General features: G+C 37.8%; 1 protein-coding gene across 11 annotated transcripts in view; it reads left to right on the top strand.

Moving 5' to 3' along the window:
* The window catches only part of LOC107683942 (protein furry homolog-like), a 122,650-nt gene that overhangs the window by 74,173 nt on the left and 24,594 nt on the right, over positions 1 to 23,883 (top strand). For 7 of the 11 annotated variants that reach the window (XM_016480032.1, XM_016480027.1, XM_016480025.1 and 4 more), the window contains 35 exons: positions 1,183 to 1,275; positions 2,023 to 2,121; positions 2,524 to 2,625; positions 4,087 to 4,131; positions 5,583 to 5,686; positions 5,909 to 6,017; positions 6,256 to 6,342; positions 6,467 to 6,638; positions 7,161 to 7,293; positions 7,417 to 7,524; positions 8,238 to 8,475; positions 8,990 to 9,154; positions 9,260 to 9,346; positions 9,477 to 9,745; positions 10,466 to 10,685; positions 10,826 to 10,950; positions 11,042 to 11,099; positions 11,267 to 11,358; positions 11,959 to 12,131; positions 12,223 to 12,383; positions 12,478 to 12,588; positions 12,677 to 12,831; positions 12,924 to 13,023; positions 13,113 to 13,281; positions 18,157 to 18,425; positions 18,650 to 18,790; positions 18,928 to 19,096; positions 19,290 to 19,374; positions 19,590 to 19,690; positions 20,018 to 20,168; positions 20,261 to 20,364; positions 20,457 to 20,639; positions 21,161 to 21,356; positions 22,826 to 22,947; positions 23,087 to 23,274. In XM_016480032.1, the coding sequence (XP_016335518.1) occupies positions 1,183 to 1,275; positions 2,023 to 2,121; positions 2,524 to 2,625; positions 4,087 to 4,131; positions 5,583 to 5,686; positions 5,909 to 6,017; positions 6,256 to 6,342; positions 6,467 to 6,638; positions 7,161 to 7,293; positions 7,417 to 7,524; positions 8,238 to 8,475; positions 8,990 to 9,154; positions 9,260 to 9,346; positions 9,477 to 9,745; positions 10,466 to 10,685; positions 10,826 to 10,950; positions 11,042 to 11,099; positions 11,267 to 11,358; positions 11,959 to 12,131; positions 12,223 to 12,383; positions 12,478 to 12,588; positions 12,677 to 12,831; positions 12,924 to 13,023; positions 13,113 to 13,281; positions 18,157 to 18,425; positions 18,650 to 18,790; positions 18,928 to 19,096; positions 19,290 to 19,374; positions 19,590 to 19,690; positions 20,018 to 20,168; positions 20,261 to 20,364; positions 20,457 to 20,639; positions 21,161 to 21,356; positions 22,826 to 22,947; positions 23,087 to 23,274 (4,884 nt within the window). The remainder of the gene's footprint in view (positions 1 to 1,182; positions 1,276 to 2,022; positions 2,122 to 2,523; positions 2,626 to 4,086; positions 4,132 to 5,582; positions 5,687 to 5,908; positions 6,018 to 6,255; positions 6,343 to 6,466; positions 6,639 to 7,160; positions 7,294 to 7,416; positions 7,525 to 8,237; positions 8,476 to 8,989; positions 9,155 to 9,259; positions 9,347 to 9,476; positions 9,746 to 10,465; positions 10,686 to 10,825; positions 10,951 to 11,041; positions 11,100 to 11,266; positions 11,359 to 11,958; positions 12,132 to 12,222; positions 12,384 to 12,477; positions 12,589 to 12,676; positions 12,832 to 12,923; positions 13,024 to 13,112; positions 13,282 to 18,156; positions 18,426 to 18,649; positions 18,791 to 18,927; positions 19,097 to 19,289; positions 19,375 to 19,589; positions 19,691 to 20,017; positions 20,169 to 20,260; positions 20,365 to 20,456; positions 20,640 to 21,160; positions 21,357 to 22,825; positions 22,948 to 23,086; positions 23,275 to 23,883) is intronic. The other 4 variants (XM_016480034.1, XM_016480029.1, XM_016480033.1 and 1 more) reach the window with 1 other exon arrangement.

Genomic DNA, 23,883 nt, shown 5'->3' with positions numbered 1-23,883 from the left:
GCTTGAAAGATCAAAGACCATTTTTAATATAACTCCGACTGGATTCATCTGAAAGAAGAAAGTCATATACACCTAGGATGACTTGAGGGTGAGTAATTTATGGGCTAATTTTCATTTTTGGGTGAACTAATCCTTTAATGGCAATTTAAATTTTGGGTGAGCTAATCCTTTCATTTTGGACACTAAAGATGTTTTAGTGTTACTAGATATATCTCATGAATAGAGTATATATAATTAAATGTATATAAATATATATAATAGAAGAAATATAATTTATTTTTTTAAATCTAGTAAATTTGCTAAATCGACTGTTATCTAGCATAAAAGGGGCTTGACCTTCTCAACAATTAAAATCCCACAACAGCAACGTAAGTTTTACCAAATCTCTTGAATAGATAGTTAATTGTATTAAAAATATTTTTGATATACTCTAATGTCCAAAAACATTTAACTTTGTCCCAAAGACATGTCCCAGTTATGGATTGTGAATTGCATGCAAAAAACAGAATGACTCGTATAAAATTTAGTTTGATTGTTTTGAATTAAGCAAACTTAAGCACCTCTTTTAAATGACCATTTGTTGAAAAAAAAAAAAGATAAATAAATATATACTTTAAATATTGTTTTCAACATTTCAGGCCCTATTTTGTTCTGTTTTTGTGGAATGTGCCACGTCATCACTGTCAATACATATTGAGTCTCGTCTACTCTATTGTCGTTCAGACAGTACTTCTTTTGTTTTATTCGCGAGCTCTCTGTAGTCATGCCTCATAAAATCTCTTGAGTAACAGTCTCAATGTGTTGGACCTACCTTTGCCAACAGGACTGTGTGGAGCAATTCCTTTACATTAGCCAGTAACAGTCAGTGAAATCCCGCACTCAATATGTGCTGCACGTAACATGCACCGTAATCCAGAGATTTTTATTGAGCCAATAGCTGCAAAGCGATGCTGTATTTTACTGTAGACCTCATATTTCTCCAACCACCGTGTGTGAGTATGCAGGCCTTACAAAAGATTTAATAGTGGTGCATCCTTTTCAGTTACTAAAACTGAAACATTTATGATGATTAAATGTTTAATTGATTATATGATTAAACATTTATTTCTCTCAAATGATTGGTGTGAAGATTTGCATTTATTGATTAAATGTTTTTTTTGTGTTTCTCTGTTGGTGAAGCAGGAATGTGCTCAGTATTTCTTGGAGGTGAAGGACAAAGATATCAAGCATGCTCTGGCTGGCCTGTTTGTTGAGATCCTCATCCCTGTAGCTGCTGTAAGTACCGCAGAGCTCTCCATTTGTTTAAATGATATAATATCATTCATGCCTGTGCAAAAATCATTCCTATGAGCCAGATTTCACATGCGTACTGCAGAAATGTAACGCATTCTGGCTAAATTGCAACATTGCTACATCAACTCTGATTTAAATTAGTGTAGTTTCACAATATGGCAACACAGAACATTACACAACATTCCATGAATTCAAATCAGAATATGTGCGATCTGTAAACACTCCACTGCAGTCCCATTCCAGGTTTTTCGATTTGCGCCCAGTTGCAGATTTTTAATGAGACAGACAGTCAAGTTTAAACAATACTCTGAGAAGTAAACTGTATTTAAAGCCTAAAATCGAGCTGGTTGTGTGTCTGATGAGAGTAAGAGTTGTGACTTTCAAAAAACCTGCACCTTGGTTTTAGGCAAAATCACGCAACTCTGCTCCCTTTTATTTTAAACCGATCATACACCGATTCAAACACATTGGCTCTTTGAAACTGTGTTTGTATTCAGATCATTTGACAGAGGCTCAGTGACTGTTCTGCAGAGTTCATGATGGTACATGTCTTGTCAAGTGGTTTGAGGTGGAGTTTGTGGAATGAGTTGCTACAGAAACACAATTGAAATGTATTTCGTTTTGCATTGACCAGATGAATAGCTTTTTGTGATTTGTGTGCTGTTGGGCACCGAGCAGGTGTAGCTCATTGTGAGAACTTATATGTTTGTGCTTGTGTGTTTTTGGAAGGCGGTGAAGAATGAAGTGAATGTGCCCTGCCTGAAGAACTTTGTGGAGATGCTCTACCAGACAACCTTTGAACTCAGCTCAAGAAAGAAGCACTCACTGGTACAGTCCTTGTTTGGCTTTGATACATACTTTCCCACAATCTTCTGTAGCCTGGATCATTCTGCCACCCAGAAGGCTGTCATTATTTTGTGGAGCACAAAAAGACAAGTTTAGCTGATTCCACTGGTCGGCCTTCTCCATGCAATTACAAAGCTTCAAAGAGTACCATAAAACTACCATAAAAGTGGGCCATAAGAGTTTTGCATTTGTATTTCAAATTTTTGGTGTCTGCTCAATCAGTAGTATTGAGTGAGTAATAGTTGTTATTCACTGTAAATCCGTCCTAGCTCACCTTGTCAAGTGCATGAGAGAAGTTGCAATGTCTGATTTGGCAATCAGCATTTTCATTTTTTTCTTGTTTTATATATTTTTAAAGCTTTCTGTGTCTTTCTCTCTCCTCAGGCATTGTATCCCTTGGTCACATGTCTGCTGTGTGTTAGTCAAAAGCAGTTCTTCCTCAATAACTGGCACATCTTCCTTCAGAACTGCCTTTCCCACCTAAAGGTAATGTTTTCTAACAGTGGAATGAATACAGAGTGTTTACTTTAGCTTTGTGACATCCTGTGAAAAAAGAAAATACTAGAGCTGACAGTTTCAGAGATTGCACACAGCTTAAAAGTAGCAAAAGTAGCTATAAATCCTACATTTTAATCATGTTGTTTGGGCACTGCAAAAACAGAGGAGTTGATACATACAGATTCTGAAGCCTGGAGGCAGGTTTGGTGATTTAATATGAAAATTCATTCTGTAAGTGGGTTGGTTCACTTACATAATTTCGGAGAAAGGTGTGGTGTTACAAACAATGTCTGTAAAATTCCTCTTGATTATACTGTTCAGTTAATTATACCTGTGTCATCCACTCTTTCTCAATCATATCTCCAAACCGTGTGTGTTTGTGCTTGTCCACGTTCTTTTTCATTGACACTGGTTCAGCTACCAGGATGTGATAATTTTTTTTTGGTTTCCTCCAATCTATGCAACTTTATCATGTGAATCTTGAGGATTGATACGTGATGCTTTGATTTGGTGATGGTGATTTTATGAATGAGTAATCAAACTCTATGTAACTCCCTGAAGTACCGATTAAATCCTTTACTCGCTATCCGTTAATCTAGATCAGGACTGGATCAGAATTGGACTATAGTGTGAATCTTACTCCAAATCCACTTTAGGCCACTTCTTACACTTCTCAAAAAGCCATGTGAACGATTCAGGATCAGAAGGGAAGTTTTCTCAGTGATCTGGTGTAATGTATCTAGCCAACTGAGCCCAGGTTTATGGGATTTGTAGTCTCAGTGGTGGATAATTCCTCTCCTGATTGATCCATGGACTCCCTTTGCAGTTCTGCTTGTCTGTCTGCTCCCCTGTCTGGTCTAACCCTGCTGTAGTTTGTCTTCCCAGATCAACAGACCTTAATCAGAGTGGACGTTATTTTTTTATTTGAAGCCTTATTTTCATTTGCGTTAAGTTTTTTTTTATAGCGTGTACTCTGACTAAAGTCAGCACACAATCACTCTTGCTTGTAATCATCCATTTGCATGCACTAATCCTGCCTCCCATTTTTGTTTATGGTTTTTAATTTTTTTTTTTAATTTAATTTTAATCCATTCCTGCCGTTTGTCTTCTCACCCATCAGAAACTCTTCATCTTCATCAGCACATCAACTGTATTTAAGTTCAATTTAAAATAATCTTCCTAGAAGCTTTTGTCTAATGGGCCATTTTCATTTCTTAAGGAAGTATAGATCAATTTTGGAATGCTCGTGTTGATTCTGTAGGAATCTGACACTGAAGTATTAAATCCCATGCACCCTGCACTTTGTTTTGCATGTTGTTGTTGTTGTAGCACAAAGCTTAGTTTTGTTCTTAAGTTTGTCTCTTGTTCTTTTTCTAACCTGCATGTCATCACCATCACCCCCTATCCTTTGTCATCTTTTTTGTTACCCCCTGCGTTTATTGGCTCCAGATGCCGTCAAACAACAGCATCCGTAAGCAGATTGAGACCCTGCAGGTGAGTTACCATGGTTACCCACAAGGGAGCTAACCCTGCCCCTCAGAAGTCATGTGATTGACCTGTGTTCCACATGGGCTTCCTGAGACTTCTGGCTCTTTCGCCTGTCCATAGAGGAAACAATGCTAAATAGCTTCATTACTGTCCTGCTGTCCTCAAGAATTCACACAGGAAAACCACCCAGTTCAAGGAGTCACTGATGAAGGCGTCAGAAATGTTTTATCTGAGGCAGCATCAATTCAGCCCTAAACTCTCGTCACCCTTTAGCCAAAGCAAATATAAAAGTATTTTGCATTACTATACATTTCCAAAAAAAAATTGTATGTGAAAATATAGAATGAATTATAATTATTTCATCAAATTTTGTGTTAATTATGAAAGTGATTTATTTTTATCTTGCAAGAGGACCAGGTTCAACTCTTAGCCTAAATTTTAAATGTTGCAAGCAAATTTGCAGCAAAGTTTGACAGCAATCACAATGCACTTCTGGAAAATTATGGAAAAGATAAATATTTTTTGACCATCACTTTGAGTGTCCATGATGCTGCAGATCACAGTCTTTTTCTGTAGAAGTTTAAACAGTTTGCAAGTATGTTGCATTTACAGTGGCTTGTTTTGAATGAACAACTATTTGAAATGTACCTGCAGACTCATTAGAACAGAGAGGAAAAATGTATTGCTGATAATTCTATAAAGAAATAGCATCCCTGTTGATAAAAGACACTAGGGAGTCCTCACTATTCTAGTGCTCTAATACTTTTGTGGTCGATGTTCACTGCAAACCGTGCAATCATATCGCCCCCTATGGTGAGTGTTGGTCATTACACCCTGTTTGATGCTCTGTACTGCAGTCTGATTAGCTGCTGTGTGTGCGAGAGAGACCGAGTAGCCAAAAGTGTGAGAGAGACAACTGCTTAGTCAGTGACTCAATTTGGACAAGCCGTGATGTGTTAATCACAGATTCATTAGCCGAGTTTTTATGAATCCCTCTTTCATCGTCCATTGCTTCTGCTGAACAGCCGATTTATGAGTCATCTCTTTGTGAATCAATGCAGTTAAAGCAGAAATTATGGATCTTATTGGCTTGTAAATGGAGTCCAGTGCGTCATATTCCTCATTAGCTCATCACGAGCAGCAAGTGAACTATTGATCACCCGCCATGATACAGATGAAGCAGCAACTCTTTATGAATGAATCTAGCATATTTTCTAGGCTGAGATAATTCACAAATTGTTGTCTTTGGAGGTAATTTTGACTCCCTGGGGGGTTTGTAAGACCCTGCTTTGTGTGAAGCCGCTTTAAAGCATTGTGTTTGTAAAAATCCGCAATAAGGAGTTTTTAAAAACTTTTTTAACTTCTTGCTCTTTTACTTTTTGGAAATAAATGCCTTATTGCTATGGCTTAATTTATGAGTTCTTGTTATCTGAGTATTTTTGTATCTTTCTTTTTAGAACAAAGATCCCAAAATGTCTCGTGTAGCACTGGAGTCACTCTACCGGCTGCTCTGGGTTTACATCATCAGGATCAAGTGTGAGAGCAACACAACCACACAGAGGTAGGACACACAATCATACAGAGTTGCAAAAATATCTTGAATTTATGCCAATTGCGCACACACTGAGAATACATTCACTCAATACTAACACTAACCACAAACATACCATTGTTTGAGAAGATAAACCTCTCACAGATATAAACAAATATATACAATATTGTCTTGTAGACAATTCTTATTTATATGTATATAACGTTTCACATTATCTCTTTTCCTTCACAGTCGTCTTCTCAGTATTGTAACAGCACTTTTCCCAAAGGGCTCTCGCAGCGTGGTCCCCAGGGACACACCCCTCAACATCTTTGTTAAGATTATTCAGTTTATCGCTCAGGTAAAAAAAATTAAATAAATAAAAAAACACTCAAAACATATTTTAGAACATCTCAGGTTCATATCCAGCCTTCGTTTTGGCCCAATCCTAAAGCTAGCTATCTATCCACTTTACCATCAACGATCTATTATTTTATCATAAAGGTAAAATGATCACAATGAACATTTTGGGAGGTTGGTTTTGGTTTATTGCGTTGGTTTTCATTGGTTTGTGGCACGTTGTTTTTCCCTCTCTAAAGGAACGGCTGGACTTTGCCATGAAAGAGATCATCTATGACCTGCTGTGTGTGGGCAAATCCCACAAGACTTTCACCATTAATCCAGAGGTATGTGAAGACATTCACATAATGTGCCAGCCATTACAAATTTTGAAAAAACCTAAAAAAATTGTGGTAATGGATGGATAAACATTGAAACTAATTATCTCTCTCTTATCTGTCTCTCTCTCAGAGGATGAATATTGGTCTTCGGGCCTTCCTGGTGATAGCCGACAGCTTACAACAGAAGGACGGCGAGCCGCCCATGCCCACTACAGGTGTCATCTTACCTTCAGGCAACACACTGCGGGTCAAAAAGATCTTCCTCAACACCACTCTCACAGACGAGGAAGCCAAGGTCATCGGTACGGACCCTTACAGTTCCTACACAACTCTCCAAAATGAAGATATTTCTGAGTACAGCCTGTCCCTACCCTAAAGCATTTGGTCATATTCGAATAGTTGATTTTAATGTAATTGTGATTCCTGGAGCATGAGCTGTCCTCATTGAGCTTTCAGCATAAATACAGTTGTGACTTCCTGCCAAGTTCTTTTCTGTGTTTTTGAGTAAGAAAGTTTGAAATATTTTGGGATTGTAATTGGTGTCCGTTCCTTTTTTTTTTTTTTTTTTATCTATGTTGGCATTCGTCACAATTTCCTCATATACATAAATTTGACTTTACATTTTTAATAGTTTGTTTAGCTTTTCCAGTAAAACTCATTGCATGCCCATTAGTGGAGATAGTGGTGTATTTATCTGGCCTCATTGTTTACAGGTTGAGGAAATGCCTCTGTATGTAGTCTGTTGTAACATTTTTCCGTTCTTGTACCAGATTTTGCGTGTGAACTAAGCTGTTTTCTTTCTGTGTATGTGTTTGTCTGTGTAGGTATGTCTCTGTATTACCCTCAGGTTAGGAAGGCCCTGGACAACATCCTCAGGCACCTGGATAAAGAGGTGGGACGATCCATGAGCATGACCAACGTTCAGATGTCCAATAAAGAGCCAGAGGACATGATCACGTTAGTTTCTTGAGATTTTATTTGCATAAATATGATATAAGAATTTTTAAAATGGTATGCAAACGAATGGTGTTGTTTATTTGGCTCTCATCGTGTTTATTGTATGTTTGTGTTCTGCTGTAGTGGGGAGCGTAAACCGAAGATTGATCTGTTCCGGACATGTGTAGCTGCCATTCCTAGACTAATCCCAGACGGCATGAGCAGACAGGATCTCATCGAGCTACTGGCCAAGTAATGACCTGTGACCCTCATGTCAACCCTCATTCATCACCACGAGAAAACTCCAACCATTCCCCAATTCACTAGTTCTGTTGTTGCTTGAGAACAATTACATTTATGCCTACTGACCATTAATAGAATTTCATGATTTGATTCTGATTCACAAGCTATCAATTTAATTCAGTATTGTTTGTTTTGGAAATATTTCAGTTAAATGTAAACAGGCTGGTTATTACATTTCAGATATTACATAATTTACTGATTGCTACAGTGCATGGTGTGCATTGTGAGTTCAACATGCTCTGGGTTCACTTTTTCGTATTTGCATATTTCCCAAAATGTTTGGTCTTTATAGTTTATGCAAAGCTAATTGCCTATAACAGCAATTTGGAACAAGGATTTTCAACACAGAAAAACTTTAAAGTTCTTCTCATACAAAGTGTTTATTTATTTTAGGGGTATGAGAAAAATCACACTTATACATAAAGTACCCATAGACTAATATGAAATGCTAATTTCCATATTTATAACTTCCTGTAACCACAATCTGAGTCAGACTTCCTGTGAAGTCGTAATAGCATGTAGTCAGAACTCATATGTCACCATTTACCCACTTGACCTCTCTGCGGTTCTGGTGACGCATGATGCTGTTATGAAAATGATGATGTGTTGCATTTATTTTTTGCATTCTGTAAACAATGACTTTCATTCTCCCACCCATCCAGACTGACCATCCATATGGATGAGGAGCTGCGTGGTCTGGCGTTCACCACTCTGCAGGCTCTGATGGTGGACTTCCCAGACTGGAGAGAGGACGTGTTGTCTGGTTTTGTGTATTTCATTGTGAGGGAGGTGACTGACGTTCACCCCACACTACTGGACAATGCTGTCAAGATGCTGCTGCAGCTCATCATACAGTGGAGACAGTCGGTACAGAGCAGCAACCGCAGCCATGATTCACAGGTGCAAACATACAACAGTTATATAATATATAAAATAATATAATATAATATATAGTTTTTGTAAAAAAAAAAAAAAACTTTAATTCAGCAAGGATGCATTAAATTGATCAAGAGTGCCGGTAAAACTTTTATATTGTTACAAAAAAAAAAAGTATGTGTTAAGCAGCAGACCTGTTTTCAGCATTGTTAATAATAAGAAACATTTCTTGAGCACCAATCCAGCATATTAGAATGATTTCTCAAGTATCATGTGACACAGAAGACTGGAGTAATGGATGCTGAAAATTCCATAATTGGAATAAATTACATTTTAACACATATTTAAATAGAATAGTTATTAAATAGTTTTTTTTCATTGTAATAATATTGCACAATATTACTCTTTGTACTGTATATTAAAAAAGTTTTACCAACCCCAAACTTTTGAACGATTTTTATCGTTTTATTTTTATTGTAGTTTATCATACATTTTTAGCTTGTAGTTTAACATGGTATTTTTTCATGTATTTTTTTAGAGCCCATCTCTCCCTCTGGAGCGATCTCCTCTCTGGACCGTTCTGCATGTGGTGGAGGGTCTGGCTCTGGTCGTGCTGTGCAGCTGTCGACCAGCAACACGCAGACTTGCTGTCAATGTCCTCAAAGAAGTCCGATCACTGCACATGGCCCTTGGCATTGCTAAGGTAACCATCTGTTCTAAATGACTTCCTGTTGTTCACCTATAAGGGACAACATTTTTCTTTTTGTTTGCACTTCATATTCATTTCTTTGTCCTGTTTCTCTCTCAGGGAGATGAGGAGTTGGCTATAGACGTGATGGACAGATTGAGTGCTTCAGTCCTCGAGAGCTTTATTCACCTTACTGGGGCCGATCAGGTGAGGGAATGCAGAACATTGTGTTTTTGGATGTTGGTGTCCCCTCCAGACAGGAATGCTTAGAAATCTAAAAAAGTAAAAATGAAACTATATCAGGGTTGTCTCTTCTTTTTGCCCCTTTTCGCTGTAGACAAATCTGCTGTACTGTCCCAGTGGAATAGACCTTCAGACTCTGGCAGAGTGGAGCTCGTCTCCTATCAGCCACCAGTTTGATGTGGTAAGCCCCTCCCACATATGGGTGTTTGCCCATGTGACACAAGGTCAGGACCCCTGGGTCATCAGCCTGTCTAGTTACCTGCGGCAAGAACACCTGCCCAAGCACTGCCCCACTGCGCTGAGCTACGCTTGGGTCTTCGCCTCCACACGCCTTCAGCTGCTCTCGCCACAAGTCGACATCAAGTATGTTTTTACATTCAAATGTGTCTCTAGTAGGGCTCTGTGACATGGGTAAAAATAATTATACAGTTTCTTAATGTTTTCAGTCTATATTTAATAGCCATTGTTGTCAGATAGATTAAAAATGTTTAAAGATGTAAAATTTCAGTAAACCAGGTAATAAAAAAATATAAACTATAATAAATGTGACCCAGGACCACAAAACCAGTCATAAGGGTCAATTTTTTGACTGAAAAAAAAAATGTATTATTAAAAATGTATTCGGATTTAGCTGAATAAATTTAAAGTTGTCCAAATGAAGTTCTTAGCAATGCATATTACTAATCAAAAATTAAGTTTTGATATATTTACGGTAGGAAATTTACGAAATATCTTCATGGGACATGATCTTTACTTAATATCCTAATGATTTTTGGCATAAAAGAAAAATCAATAATTTTGACCCATACAATGTATTTTTGGCTATTGCTACAAATATACCCGTGCAACTTATGATTGATTTTGTGGGTCACATATAATAATTTAAATTGTATTAAAAAATTTTCACTATATTAATGTGAGAATTAATAATATTTCATAATTGTAATAATAAACGTATTATTACATAGTTATAAACAGCCATATAAAAAATCTTTATTCTTTTTATTAGGCAAACTGTTTGTTTATGATGTATTTTTGTAAGACAGATTATGTGACTTTCCTGTGTGACCTTTGACCTTGCAGCAGCCCGATCAATGCTAAGAAGGTGAACAGCATGAGCAGTAGTAGTGACTCATATGTGGGCCTTTGGAGGAACTACCTAATCCTCTGCTGCAGTTCTGCCACCTCTTCCACATCTTCATCCTCCTCATCCTCTTCCTCATCAGCCCCTGGCTCTGTACGCTGCTCCCCACCTGAAACGCTGGCATCCACCCCAGACAGTGGATACAGTTACGACTCAAAGGTCAGAGGTCATAGCACCCTACCAGCTGTAATGTCAGTTACAATAATTATCATTGTTGAATTGTAATATATATTTGCACATTGCCTGATTTGGGACACCATATTTGAAACAAGATTGTGTACATGTGTGTGTCTTTGCAGATCATTAGCATTCCGTCCCCTTCCTCCTTGTTCAAGCATGTGGTTCCCATGATGCGCTCTGAGAGCATGGACATCACTGAGTCTCTCGTCCTGGGGCTTGGCAGGACCAACCCTGTTGCCTTCAGGTACGTCTTAAGATCACCTGACAAAGTGCAGAAAAAAGTGCATAATTATATTGTGTGTAATTGCATTTTAACCCAGTGGTGTGTCTTACAGAGAGCTGTTGGAGGAGTTAAACACCATCATTAAAGAAGCACTTGAGAGAAGGCCAGAGGTGAGTTCACCACAGTTTGACACTTGACCCTGTGAAGGAATCCATGCCTGTGAGGATAAATGTTTCAACTAGACAATTTAAATGCAAGCCTTTTGTCCATCTATTCATAATACAGTTGCAAATCTAAACAATTTATTGATCCTTGTGTTTTTTTTTTGTTTCTGCAGAACATGAAGCGACGCCGGCGTCGTGACATTCTCAGAGTCCAGCTGGTCCGGATTTTTGAGCTACTGGCCGATTCAGGAGTCATCAGTCAGACGTAAGTCTCACACACTCACAACATATACACTACTATTGGGGGCAGTAAAAATGTATCAAGGTTTGCACAAAAATATTAAGTAACAACTATTTTCAACATTGATAATAAGAAATGTTTCTTGAGCACCAAATCAGCATATTAGAATGATTTCTGAATGATCATGTGACACAGAAGACTGGAATAATGATGCTGAAAATTCTGCTTTAAATGCTGATATATAAGCTTTGCCATCAAAGTAATAAATTGCAGTTTAAAAATATAATTAAACAGTAAGCATTTATTTTAAATTGTAAAAATATTTCACAAATTTTGTTTCTATATTTCTGATATATTCGCATTGTAAGAGAAGTACTTTCTCACTGGTTTGACTTATTTAAATGTTAACATTTTCCAACATGCATCACAGGGTAAATGCCTTTTTTTGTGAAAGTCATAAACATTTCCATTGCATTTCAAGTGATCTGTTGTGCTTAACAGCATTCTATGATGGAAATTATATTTGGAACAAAATTTCTAACTCCTTTGTTTTGCTAAGGCTAATTTCGTAGCTAGCACTTTTTGTATCCTAAACAGTAAGGTGTTTGTGTATTCTCTGTGCAGTGCAAGTGGTGGTCTGGACGGGGAGTCTCACTCTCTGAACAGCACTCTGCTGGAATACGTGGATCTCACCCGACAGCTTCTGGAGGCTGAGAACGACAAAGATTCAGACACACTGAGAGACATCCGCTCTCACTTCAGTGCCCTAGTGGCCAACATCATACAGAATGTACCAGGTACACAGCCACAGAAACTCTTAGTGATAATAGCTCTTAAAGCAAGTTCACTGATATAACTTCAACTGATCTCATGATTGTGTTTCTGCAGTGCATCAGAGGAGGAGTATATTCCCTCAGCAGTCACTGAGACATAGTTTGTTCATGCTCTTCAGTCATTGGGCTGGACCCTTCAGCATCATGTTCACACCTCTGGACCGATACAGCGACCGCAACATGCAGATCAACAGACACCAGTACTGTGCACTAAAGGTACAATCTCACAAAACACACATTTGCATTTGCGGTCATCACAGATATCACTCTAACAGAGTCTGAATATGGTGTATGATGTGTGTCTGCACAGGCCATGTCTGCGGTGCTGTGTTGTGGTCCGGTGGCTGATAACGTTGGCCTGTCCTCTGATGGGTATCTGTATAAGTGGTTGGACAACATTCTAGACTCTCAAGACCGCAAGGTAAATGCACTTAACTCACGTTCTGACATTAGCATCACTAACAAATCAGCTTTCATGAACTGTCGCATGCGTGTATGTTTGTGCTCAGGTGCATCAGTTGGGTTGTGAGGCCGTGATGTTGTTATTAGAGCTGAACCCAGACCAGAGCAATCTGATGTTCTGGGCGGTGGATCGCTGCTACACTGGCTCACGCAGAGTCGCTTCAGGCTGCTTCAGAGCCATCGCCAATGTCTTTCATAACAGGTACGTATTACAACGTTCTTGTGGTAAATGTGATTGAATTTGTGTCAGTAATTCAGGTTAAATGAATACTGTGTGTTTGTTGTCTCTTGCAGGGATTACCAGTTTGACACTGTGGTTTTGCTGAATCTCATCCTGTTTAAAGCTGCTGACTCTTCCAGAGACATCTATGAGGTCGCCATGCAGCTACTGCAGGTCAGTAGAGATTTTTAAGCTTTTTTTTTCTGTCGAAGGACACCAAGAGTGTGCAATTGGGTAAATAAAATCATATGTTTGTATATTAGATCCTGGAGCCCAAACTGTTCCGTTACGCCCATAAACTGGAGATCCAGCGTACCGATGGGGTCTTGTCTCCAGCCTCCCCTCTCCCTCACCTGTACTCAGTGTCCTACTATCAGCTCAGTGAAGAACTGGCACGGACCTACCCTGAACTCACCCTTCCCATCTTCTCAGGTACATACACAAACCTGTACCTCCGTGAAGTTGGCACCCCATAAAAATAAATTATCACCAAAACTATGCTATTCGTTTGTGCCGCAAAAATGAACGTTTGTGCTGGTTTGGTGTTTGAGATATTAAACATAATTTTTTTGACCGTGTGACGTCACTCTCCACCCCATGTTGCCCAAATCGCTCCAAATCAGCGCAGTTCGTTTGCGCTAGGTTTGTGGTGGTTTGTGCTGTTAAAACAAACGCTCTATGTATTTTCCTTCCTTAGATATAACCAAAATGTTTTCGGGTGCTGTGACGTCACTCTCCACCCCAGTTCGTCTAAATCGCACAAAACTGGTGTCATTCGTTTGTGCTCGATTTGTGCTGATTTGTGCCATTGAAATGAAAATCAAATATATTTCCCCTTCTTAGAATTAACAAACAGAGCTCGAGGCAGTGACGTCACTCTCCACCCCATGCCTTCCAAATCCCTCCAAACCGGTGTTCGTCTAAATCGCACAAAACTGGTGTCATTCGTTTGTGCTCGATTTGTGCTGATTTGTGCCATTGAAATGAAAATCAAATATATTTCCCCTTCTTAGAATTAACAAACAGAGCTCAAGGCAGTGACGTTACTCTCCACCCCATGCCGTCCAAATCCCTCCAAACCGGTTCCATTCATTTGTGCCCGATTTGTGCTGGTTTGTGCTGTTAAAATAAACAATGTAACCATGACTTCTTAAATATAACGAAAACTTCACTCTCCACCCCATTTAGCATGGCCACAGAGTTTCTTTCTTTTTTTAATTTATTGATTTATTTATTCATTCATTTATTTTACAGTGAGTAAACCCTTTCGTTTGTGCTCAATTTGTGCCGTTAGAAAATTGAACACTGCATTTATCCACCTAAAAATAACAAATACAGGCCTATGCTTCAGGGCACTCTTCACAACAAATGGTGCGTTCATTTGTGCTCGATTTGTGCCTTGAAAAGAAATCCTGGTTGTAACTAAAATTCTGGCTGTAAATACAATTCTTCATAAATATGTAACAAGGGAAAAAAAACAAGCTGTTAATATGCCATTATAGGCTATATGTAGGCTAAATGTAATTACATGGTATGACTGCATTTAACATCTAGTATGCATAGCCGAACGTATATAAATATATTATAATAATATTAATAAAAGTTTCATTTCTTTGTTTAATATAAGTGAGTTGCTGTGTTTTCATTAAAAAAACAATGAACCACAAACTAAGCAGTCATTTTTAACAAGGGAAAATACCTTATTTATTTGGGTTACAACGCAAGTAGGCAATATTCGTCTTATTCATTTTGTTAATATAAGTTTGATTATTTAATTATATGTGAATTTGCCATTGTATTTTATGACTGATGTTTTAATTAATAGGCTTTAATAATGAAACACAAACGACAATCGTTTTAAGGTAAGGGGAAATCCAAAGACCATTATTTTAGAGCCCTGCATTTCAGCCCGAGCTCGACTTATACGCCGCTATAGGGCCCCTATATGCTTCGAGCAAATTAGTAAAATTGAGTTAGTAAAAAAAAAAAAAGAGGACTGGATTAAAACTGCTGCCCTTCACAGCGCCCCCATTAGTATGAAGTTGACGATCCTGACTCGCCATCTCCTCATTGGATGCGCCTTTAGAGAGAAATGCATCTTTACAGATTACATAATGAAAGAGTGTGTTTTTAATTATTTGAAGAGTTTTATTGAAGACTTTGAATTATTTCATTTTAAAGTAGTATTTCAAAGGTTTCTATAGATATATTTATCATTTCTGTGAGGCAAGTATTCGCTGAGTTTCAGTTCATCATTGTGAAGCGCTCCTGCTCAAGACCGAGATGGCAGAAAGCGCATCCTGTTTGCTTTCTTTATTTTAAAGCACAACATTTTGTTGTGTGAGCGCACAAATAAAAGTAGACCCTTTACAGTGCAGAATGATGTATTACTCTTATCTTTATGAGCAAAAATGGCGGCGTATTTTAAGTTGTTTTCACTTTTATTAAGAAAAAATGCAAGTGATCGTGCTGGCGCCTCCATGTCCTGTAAAGCGTGCTTTAGCTTTCACTCTCCACACAAACGATTGGATATGCATCTAACAGCAAACATTTATCTAGGTTAAATGTTGAAACTAACATTGTGATATACTTGAAGTGTTTTAGGCCTATAACTATAGATTTTATTTTAGGCAAGTCGTGATGATTTGAGAAGGCTATCAACTCACTGTCTGCCGCTGGCCGCTTGGCGTTACTTATAACAAAAACTTGAATTTAACAAACAAAAAAATTTTCAAAATGGGCTATATTTCTAAATTAACTTCATAAAGAAACGAAAATAAATTTAACAACTTTGCCATTAAAAACAAAACTGAACTATTTTAATGGCTGCAACAGCAGCTGTGTATAATAAGGGAAGTGAGAAAAGACATGGGCTCCAGTTGGACTCGGGCCGAAGAATTCTGATAAGTTGTCAGACAAGGGCCTAGATTGGAGGCCTATGCAGGGCTCTACATTATTTAGCCTATTTGTGTTACAACGCAGGTAAAACATATTATCCTTATTCATTTTGTTAGGCTAACGAAAGTTCAAAGTTTAAAATAAGTTAATATGTCATTGTGCTATTTTACTCTATTTTTTATTAATAATAAATATATAAATAAATTAATAAAAATGTATAAAAATAATAAATGTAATATTAATAATAATGAGCCACAAACTAAGCATTCATTTGAAGTAAGGGGAAAATCCAAAAACCTTGTATTTATTTGTGCTATAGGGCTACGTCAGTCTTCGTTCTGTTCATAAAAAAATTTGGTTTAATTAGCTACTTTGTAGGCTACTATTGCTGATGTTGAGTGTGGAATTTTTTTTTCATTAAGAGTAATATTGAATCAACCTTAAGCATTAATTTTGTTCCAAGAATAGGAAAGATTGGTTTGCTGCTGAGGTGAAGACGCGCTCTCTCTTTCTCTGCTGTCTCTTTTCAATTGTTGTAAAAATGGTCGTTAATTCTTAATATGAGTACAGACATGTTACAGGTAAATAATATGATCAAAAAGCCATGGCAACAAATGAAATGACAATTAATTTTATTGAATATACAAATTAATATGAATTTTATTTATTTTTTGTTACAAAATTTTCATTTATTTATTTTTAACAATCAAACTTTTGCAATCAAAAACTCACATGAGCGTGTGTTATGCCATTTTTAACACATTAAGTTGATTTACAAGTCAATGTCGACTTACATTTCATTTTATTTCATTAAGAGATATTAAAAAAAAAACACACCTTGGCTGTCTTTATACTTAACACATTCCTCAAAGATAAAATGCTGCTGAGCAATGGTAATGTTCATGCTCCGAATATTTCATCATCTGCAGTATGCATAATGCAGTACAAATTAAAAAAATTTTTTTTAATAATGATACACAATATTACGTGAGCAAACAGTCGTTGTCGACGTGGTAAAGTCAGACTACTTGCTTTGAATTACATAGGCTATATAGAAATGATAATGTACAAAGTAAACTTAACATAAAATTGTTTTGTTGGTATACCTTGGCATAAATTATTGCCTTTAGGCTGATTCAGTGATATTTGTAACTTGAATAAACCAGTTAGTCCTGTGTTGAATTTTTTGAATAACAAATGAGATTTGTTAAGCAACAAACAAGAACACGGACATGTGATAAGTTGCAATAGCCTGCAGAGAAATTTTCAAACACTGTTGTACACACAAAGAAAAATTTGGATTTGGTGCTTGATGAAATCACTGGCAATAAAACTTAGAAAAACACACCAGCAGATTTGTAAACAATAGAAGACAGAAATTTGGACGAGCGGCTTGCGCAACATCACTTTTCCTCCAGATATTTGTAATGTCTTACGGAGGAGAAATAAACGGAATGTTAATTTTAACAGCGCAAAACGAGCACAAACGAACGGAACCGTTTTAGGGTAATTTGGCAAGCAATGCGCCCTGAATTAGCATATATTTGTTATTTTTTTAGGGGGGATAAATACAGTGTTCAATATTCTAATGGCAACAATCGAGCACAAATGGATTAGAACGATTTAGACTATAAATCGAAAGTGAAAGTAAACAGTGCAGACGCTCATTCAAAAATATTTAAATACACCGCATCCTGAGAGCGGCTCCCTGATGCGCCAAAATTATATACAATATTAGAATGTTTAAAGGAGTGGACACGAAAATCGTGGGAGCGAAACACATGTTGCGGGAGCTGGCGGCAATGGTCAGAAATTCAGCGGGAGCGGGATTAAGAAAACAGCCGAATCCCGAAGGCAATTAAGAAATCCCGTCCGGACGCATTTTTGTAGGTCCAAAAACAGGACATGTCAGGGGAAAAGAGGACGTATGGTCACCCTAAGTTACAGGGTTTCTTTTAACGGCACAAATCGAGCACAAGCCAATGACACCGGTTTTGTGCGATTTAGATGAACTGGGGTGGAGAGTGACGTCACAGCTCCCGAAAACATTTTTGTTATATCTAAGGAAGGAAAATACATAGTGTTTCTTTTAACGGCACAAACCAGCACAAACAAACTGCGCTGATTTGGAGCGATTTGGGCAACATGGGGTAGAGGGTGACACGGTCAAAAAAATTGTTTAATATCTCAAACACCAAACCAGCACAAACGTTCGTTTTTGTGGCACAAACGAATGGCATAGTTTTGGTGATTATTTCTTTTTATGGGGTGCCAACTTCACGGAGGTCAAACATGTATAAGTGTAACGCTCAGTAAATCTAACATTGGTAATAACTTTATGCGAGCCAAAAAGTTTTCCCCCCACATAAACACTGTGTTTGTAATGAGATTCTGTGTTGTTTTAATCAGAGGTGAGTCAGAGAATCCAGACAGCGCACCCTGGTGGCCGGCAGGTGATGCTGCATTACCTCCTACCCTGGATGAACAACATAGAGCTGGTGGACTTTAAGCCTTCAGCACGACGTCAAGAGGAACCTTCGTCAACAGAGGAAGAGGAGGACGCCCATGAGAGAGAGATGATGATGGTGAACAGCCGTCGCTGGCTGAGAGGAGAGGGCTGGGGTTCACCACATGCCACTACCATGATCCTCAACAACCTCATGTTCATGACTGCAAAGGTAAACGCACACATACTACATGTCGACTCTGTGCTGACTGTGGTACAGGTGTGAATATCTATAGTGAATATACATTTCTATTGCAAACATCATTTTCCCCTTTTCCATTTAATTTTAGTTTTATTTTATTTTATAGAAATATATTATTTTAACACATTTAGTAATATTTATACCCATTTTTAAGGTGATCATTGCATGAATGTTCATATGGTCTGATTTTACAGTATGGTGATGAATTTGCATGGTCAGAGATTGAGAACGTCTGGACCACTTTAGCTGACAGCTGGCCTAAAAATCTAAAGATCATCCTGCACTTCCTCATCAGCATGTCTGGAGTCAACAGTGAACCAAGTCTCCTGCCTTATGTGAGTGACACCTGTCCTGGCCTGATACTCAATCCTTAAGCAAGAATGGCTGCACTTGTGACTTTGGCCATGTTTCTTAATAACTTGGTTTCTTCCATGCTGTTGTGTTTCTGATTGCATTTCCTAATATTTTGCAGGTGAAGCGTGTAGTGGTGTATCTGGGCAGGGATAAGACAATGCAGCTGCTGGAGGAGTTAATGTATGAGCTGGAGCTAACTGACCCTGTATCCTCAGCTGTCACTCATATGGATAACCCACCTTACTACCGCATTACTACTTCTTACAAGATCCCTTCTGTTACATCAGGTATAGTATATATGTATACTCTGACCACTTTTTTCTCAACATTACCTTTATACAAATTAGTTTAAGAATCATAAGACGAGTAGGAACCATTTAGGAAACCCAAAGATTACAGAAAAGTTTCTGATAAACAGGTGATCTAAGGAAGCAATCACATTTTCACTGTCATTTTGTTGAAATGTTTGGCTCTTTCCAGGAACAACGTCCAGTAGTAACACCATGGTACCTGGACCTGATGGACACCATGAGAGCAAAATCAAAGATTCCAATATGGAGGACAGGTAAACTGATTCTAGATTTAGGAAATGTGTATAAACATTTATAAACAAACAAACAAGAAACATAAGTCATTGCTTTTTACTAATCCTACTAAAAATAAACCAAGAACCATTTATCAACTATTGCTTACTGGTTGTTCTTTATTTGTTGCTTCCTCAAAAGTACTAGATGAAGTTGTTAAGTGGAACATGAATGTAACTTCTGTATCTCTGTGCAGTTACACTCATTTGGACATCTACACTGGTCTGAACAGACAGCACCATCGGCTGGAGTCCCGTTACAGCAGCAGCTCAGGAGGATCCTATGAGGAGGAGAAGAGTGAGTACATTATCATCACTGTCTGGCGTTGCTCCTGCTCTGACCAAAAAAATACTCGGTCTGAAGGCAGACATATATATAGGTATAAAGGTAAATATAAAGGTAGAATCCGTGTAAAATTGAATGGGCAGCATTTGCCATCAAAGGAATAAATTACATTTTAAAATTTACAATTTTAATAATATTTCACAGTATTACTGTTCTTCCTGTATTTTGATCAAATAAATGCAGCCTTGGTGAGCATAAGAGACTTCTATCAAAACATTAAAAAATATTACAGGTCTCAACATTTTGAATGGTATTGTATGAACATGTTTCTCTCTGTAGGTGACTCTATGCCTGTCTATGCTAACTGGCGTCTAAAGGTGATGGACCATAACCGGCCAGAGCCCCTCCCATTTCCTCCTACTGGCGGCTGCTGGTCACCACTAATCGATTACCTGCCTGAGACCACCACACCTGGAGTCTCCCTGCATAGGTTACTCGACATACTCAGTGTGCCCTAAATCAGACTCAGTGTTGTTCTCCTTGACCTTTGACCGCTGACAACACATTGCCATTTTTTTACAGGTGTAACATTGCTGTGATCTTGCTGACCGACCTCATTGTGGACCACGGTGTCAAAGTGGAATGGAGCTCATACCTTCACCTGCTACTGCATGCCATCTTTATAGGTAACACATACACATCTGTACAGTTTATTAATAACCATCATCACTGGAATGTTCCACATTGTATGTCCTGAAATGCATATTTGGGCTTGTAGGCTTTGACCATCAGCACCCAGAGGTCTATGAGCACTGCAAGCGTTTACTGCTCCACCTGCTGGTCGTACAGGGCACCAACAGCAGTGTCCAGTCACTAGCATCTGTACTTCTTCGCAACCGTGAACTGAATGAGCCCAGAGTTCTGACAGTCAAACCCACTCTTCAGGAGTTCAACCTCACAGGTATTTAAAAGCAAAGGTGTTTTGCAGTATCTGTCTGCCTCAGTGCTCTTATCCAACTGCTTGATAATAGTAATTAAAGGGGTCATATGATGCGATTTCAATTTTTCCCAAGGATCCTAACACGATCAACGTCCAGAAACGTAGTAAGGACATCGTTAAAATAATCCATGTGACATCAGCATTCAACCTCAATTTTACGAAGCTACGAGAATACTTTTTGTGTGCAAAGAAAACAAAAATAACGACTTTATTCAACAATTCGTCTCCTCCGTGTCACCCTGGCACCATTTTGGAGAGTATCACATACATAAACAACATATATACGCGGATACGTTGTTTACATTGTTTACGCTTGGATCTGAACGTAAACAGCGTATCCGCGTACATACGTTGCATATGTTGTTTACGTATGTGATACTCTCCAAAATCGTTTCGTTTTTTGGGTGAACTATCCCTTTAATTATAATAATAAGTAATGTATTACAGTAATAAATAATTGTGCATTGGTTTGTCTCTCCTAGGTGTTACAGAGCTGATGCCAGACTACCAGCCGTCTCCAATGACAGACTCTGGCCTGAGCTCCAGCTCCACATCCTCTAGTATCAGTCTGGGCAGCTCAGTGCTGCCTCACCTCCCTCCTACTCTCCTTAATGAAGTGGACCTGTCTGCAGAGCAGGACAAGAAGGTCAAAAACCTCATCGAGTTCATCAGCTCAAGGTGAGGGGTCTCTGCAGGCCAGTCTGTCAAATTCTTCCTCTTAGGGTTGTGATTTCATTATCTAAATGCTGAATACACCAAACATTTTAACCAATAACATGCAATCCTGCTTGAGAGTTTTGTATGTTCAGGAGTGCTTCTGGCAAAGAAAGAATTGGGTTATGGAGCCTAATAATGGCTCAAAGCTCTCCATGACAATCCACAAAAATAAATGTTTGCTTAAACTTTAAGAAATTTAAAACACTTATGACAGAAATGTATTACTATTGTCTATTGTGAAATGTATCTATCAATAGTAATGATAATAGTAATGCATTTAAAAATAGTAAATACATGTATTAAAACATTACGTTTATTTTTATTTTTTTTCCACTTTTTTTTTTTACATTTATAGAGTATACAAGTTTTGTTGTGCTCCTTATTTGACAAAGAATCGAAGGTTAGGGTTATATTTTCATTTAATATTGGCATTTTAACCGATTGATTAAATTGTTAAAGTTTTATTAATTAATTTTATTACACACCGTTTTTGAGGATAGATTTGTATCCGTAACTGTAACTGTAAAACACAGAATCCAGAAAAAAAAAAAAAAGTCTATCCTTTGGAGTTTACTTGTAAACAAACAAGATATGTTTACGTCATGATAAATATAAAAAATATTGTAATATTTTTGGCTGTATCACCCAATACCTTTTCGGAGCAATTGGCCCCAAGTCGCTGTGGATAGAAGTGAATAACAAATATATAAATAAAACATTTAGTTTTTAGTATTAGTAATATTATGTCCTACTGGAGTACATAAGTCACGATGTTTATGACTTTCTCATAATTGTCTTAGCATAAAAAGATTGGAAGGGAAGTGTTTTAACATCAAAATACAGAACTTTAGGATACATATTGAATGTACATGTATTTTTTGTTAAGATACTGTCAATACCTTTTCAGAGCAATTGGCCCCAAGTCGCTGTGGATAGAAGTGAATAACAAATATATAAATAAAACATTTAGTTTTTAGTATTAGTAATATTATGTCCTACTGGAGTACATAAGTCACGATGTTTATGACTTTCTCATAATTGTCTTAGCATAAAAAGATTGGAAGGGAAGTGTTTTAACATCAAAATACAGAACTTTAGATTTAAATAACAGTGTGCTTTTTTTTTTTATAATCAATGTTGTTCCTGCCTAGTTTCCCTGGATACATATTGAATGTACATTTATTTTTTGTTAAGATACTGTATTTTTTCCTCTGCCTGCAGCCATGTCTAACAGGAGAGGGTATTGTTGCCTTGCATGTGTGTGTGTGTGCGCTCAGTCTCATCTGTGTGAATGTTTGATTCAGAGTGTTTTTTTACATAATGGTTGTTCACTGAGAGTTGTGTGAGCCTGCTTTGCCTTTGTTCTATGTTAGACATTTCCTGTTGTGTCACTTCCTCTAATTCTTTTCTTCTGATTGGTTGGCCCATAGGAAACGTGGTCCGCTGTGGAACCATGAAGACGTCTCTCCCAAAAACCCCAACATCAAAAGTGCTGATCAGCTTAGTGTATTCCTTCGCCATGTTGTCAACGTCTTCAAACAGACACCGTCCGGTAAGACACAATTTTTGCTCATTTCACTGCACTGTAGAGGACCAACTTCCATATGAAGGAATGCTAATTTATTTCTTTAAGAGAATTGAAATGTTTCGGCTGTGGTTGTGATGGGTTCTTGTGCTGCATGTTTGATTAGGTTACCAGTTGGAGCAGGAACTGAGTGAAGTTGCTCTGCAGACAGCTCTGTCCTGCTCATCGCGCCATTACGCTGGTCGCTCTTTCCAGATCTTCAGAGCACTGAAACAGCCACTCACAGCCTCCACACTGTCAGACGTGCTTTCTCGTCTGGTAGAGACTGTGGGAGATCCAGGGGAAGAGGCTCAGGTATATAGAAATGTCCCAGTCTTCCAGAAGTACTGATAAGAAAGCTACAGCAGGCCTCAACAATGAGGATTTTTTTCTTCTGACCTGATCGGGCCAGTACTTCAGATTTTTTACTTGCCCTACCAACGTACTTGGCCCTAAGTAGTAATTTTAGGCTATATATATATATATAATATATATATACTACCGCTCAAAAGTTTGGGATCAGTAAGACTTGTTTTTTAAAGAAGCTCTTATGCTCATCAAGGCTGCATTTATTTGATCAAAAATACAGAAAAAAAATGAAATCTTGCAAAACGTTATTTCAATATAAAATAATGGCTTCTATTTTAGTATACTTTAAAATATTATTTATTTCTGTGATGCAAAGTTGAATTTTCAGCATCATTACTCCAGTCTTCAGTGTCACATGATCCTTCAGAAATCATTCTAATATGCTGATTTATTATCAGTGCTGGAAACTGTTGTGCTGCTCAATATTTTTTTGGAACCTGTGATACTTTTTTTCAGGATCCTTTGATGAATAAAAAGTTAAAAAGAAGAGCATTTATTTAAAATAGAAATCTTTTCTAACAATATACACTACCGTTCAAAAGTTTGGGGTCAGTA

The sequence above is a fragment of the Sinocyclocheilus anshuiensis genome, unplaced genomic scaffold (genome assembly GCF_001515605.1).
Source record: "Sinocyclocheilus anshuiensis isolate Anshui unplaced genomic scaffold, SAMN03320099.WGS_v1.1 scaffold637, whole genome shotgun sequence".
Classification (NCBI taxonomy): Eukaryota; Metazoa; Chordata; class Actinopteri; order Cypriniformes; family Cyprinidae; genus Sinocyclocheilus; species Sinocyclocheilus anshuiensis.
The sequence above is the reverse complement of the archived record's forward strand: the minus strand, read 5'-3'. Positions and strand labels throughout refer to the sequence as shown.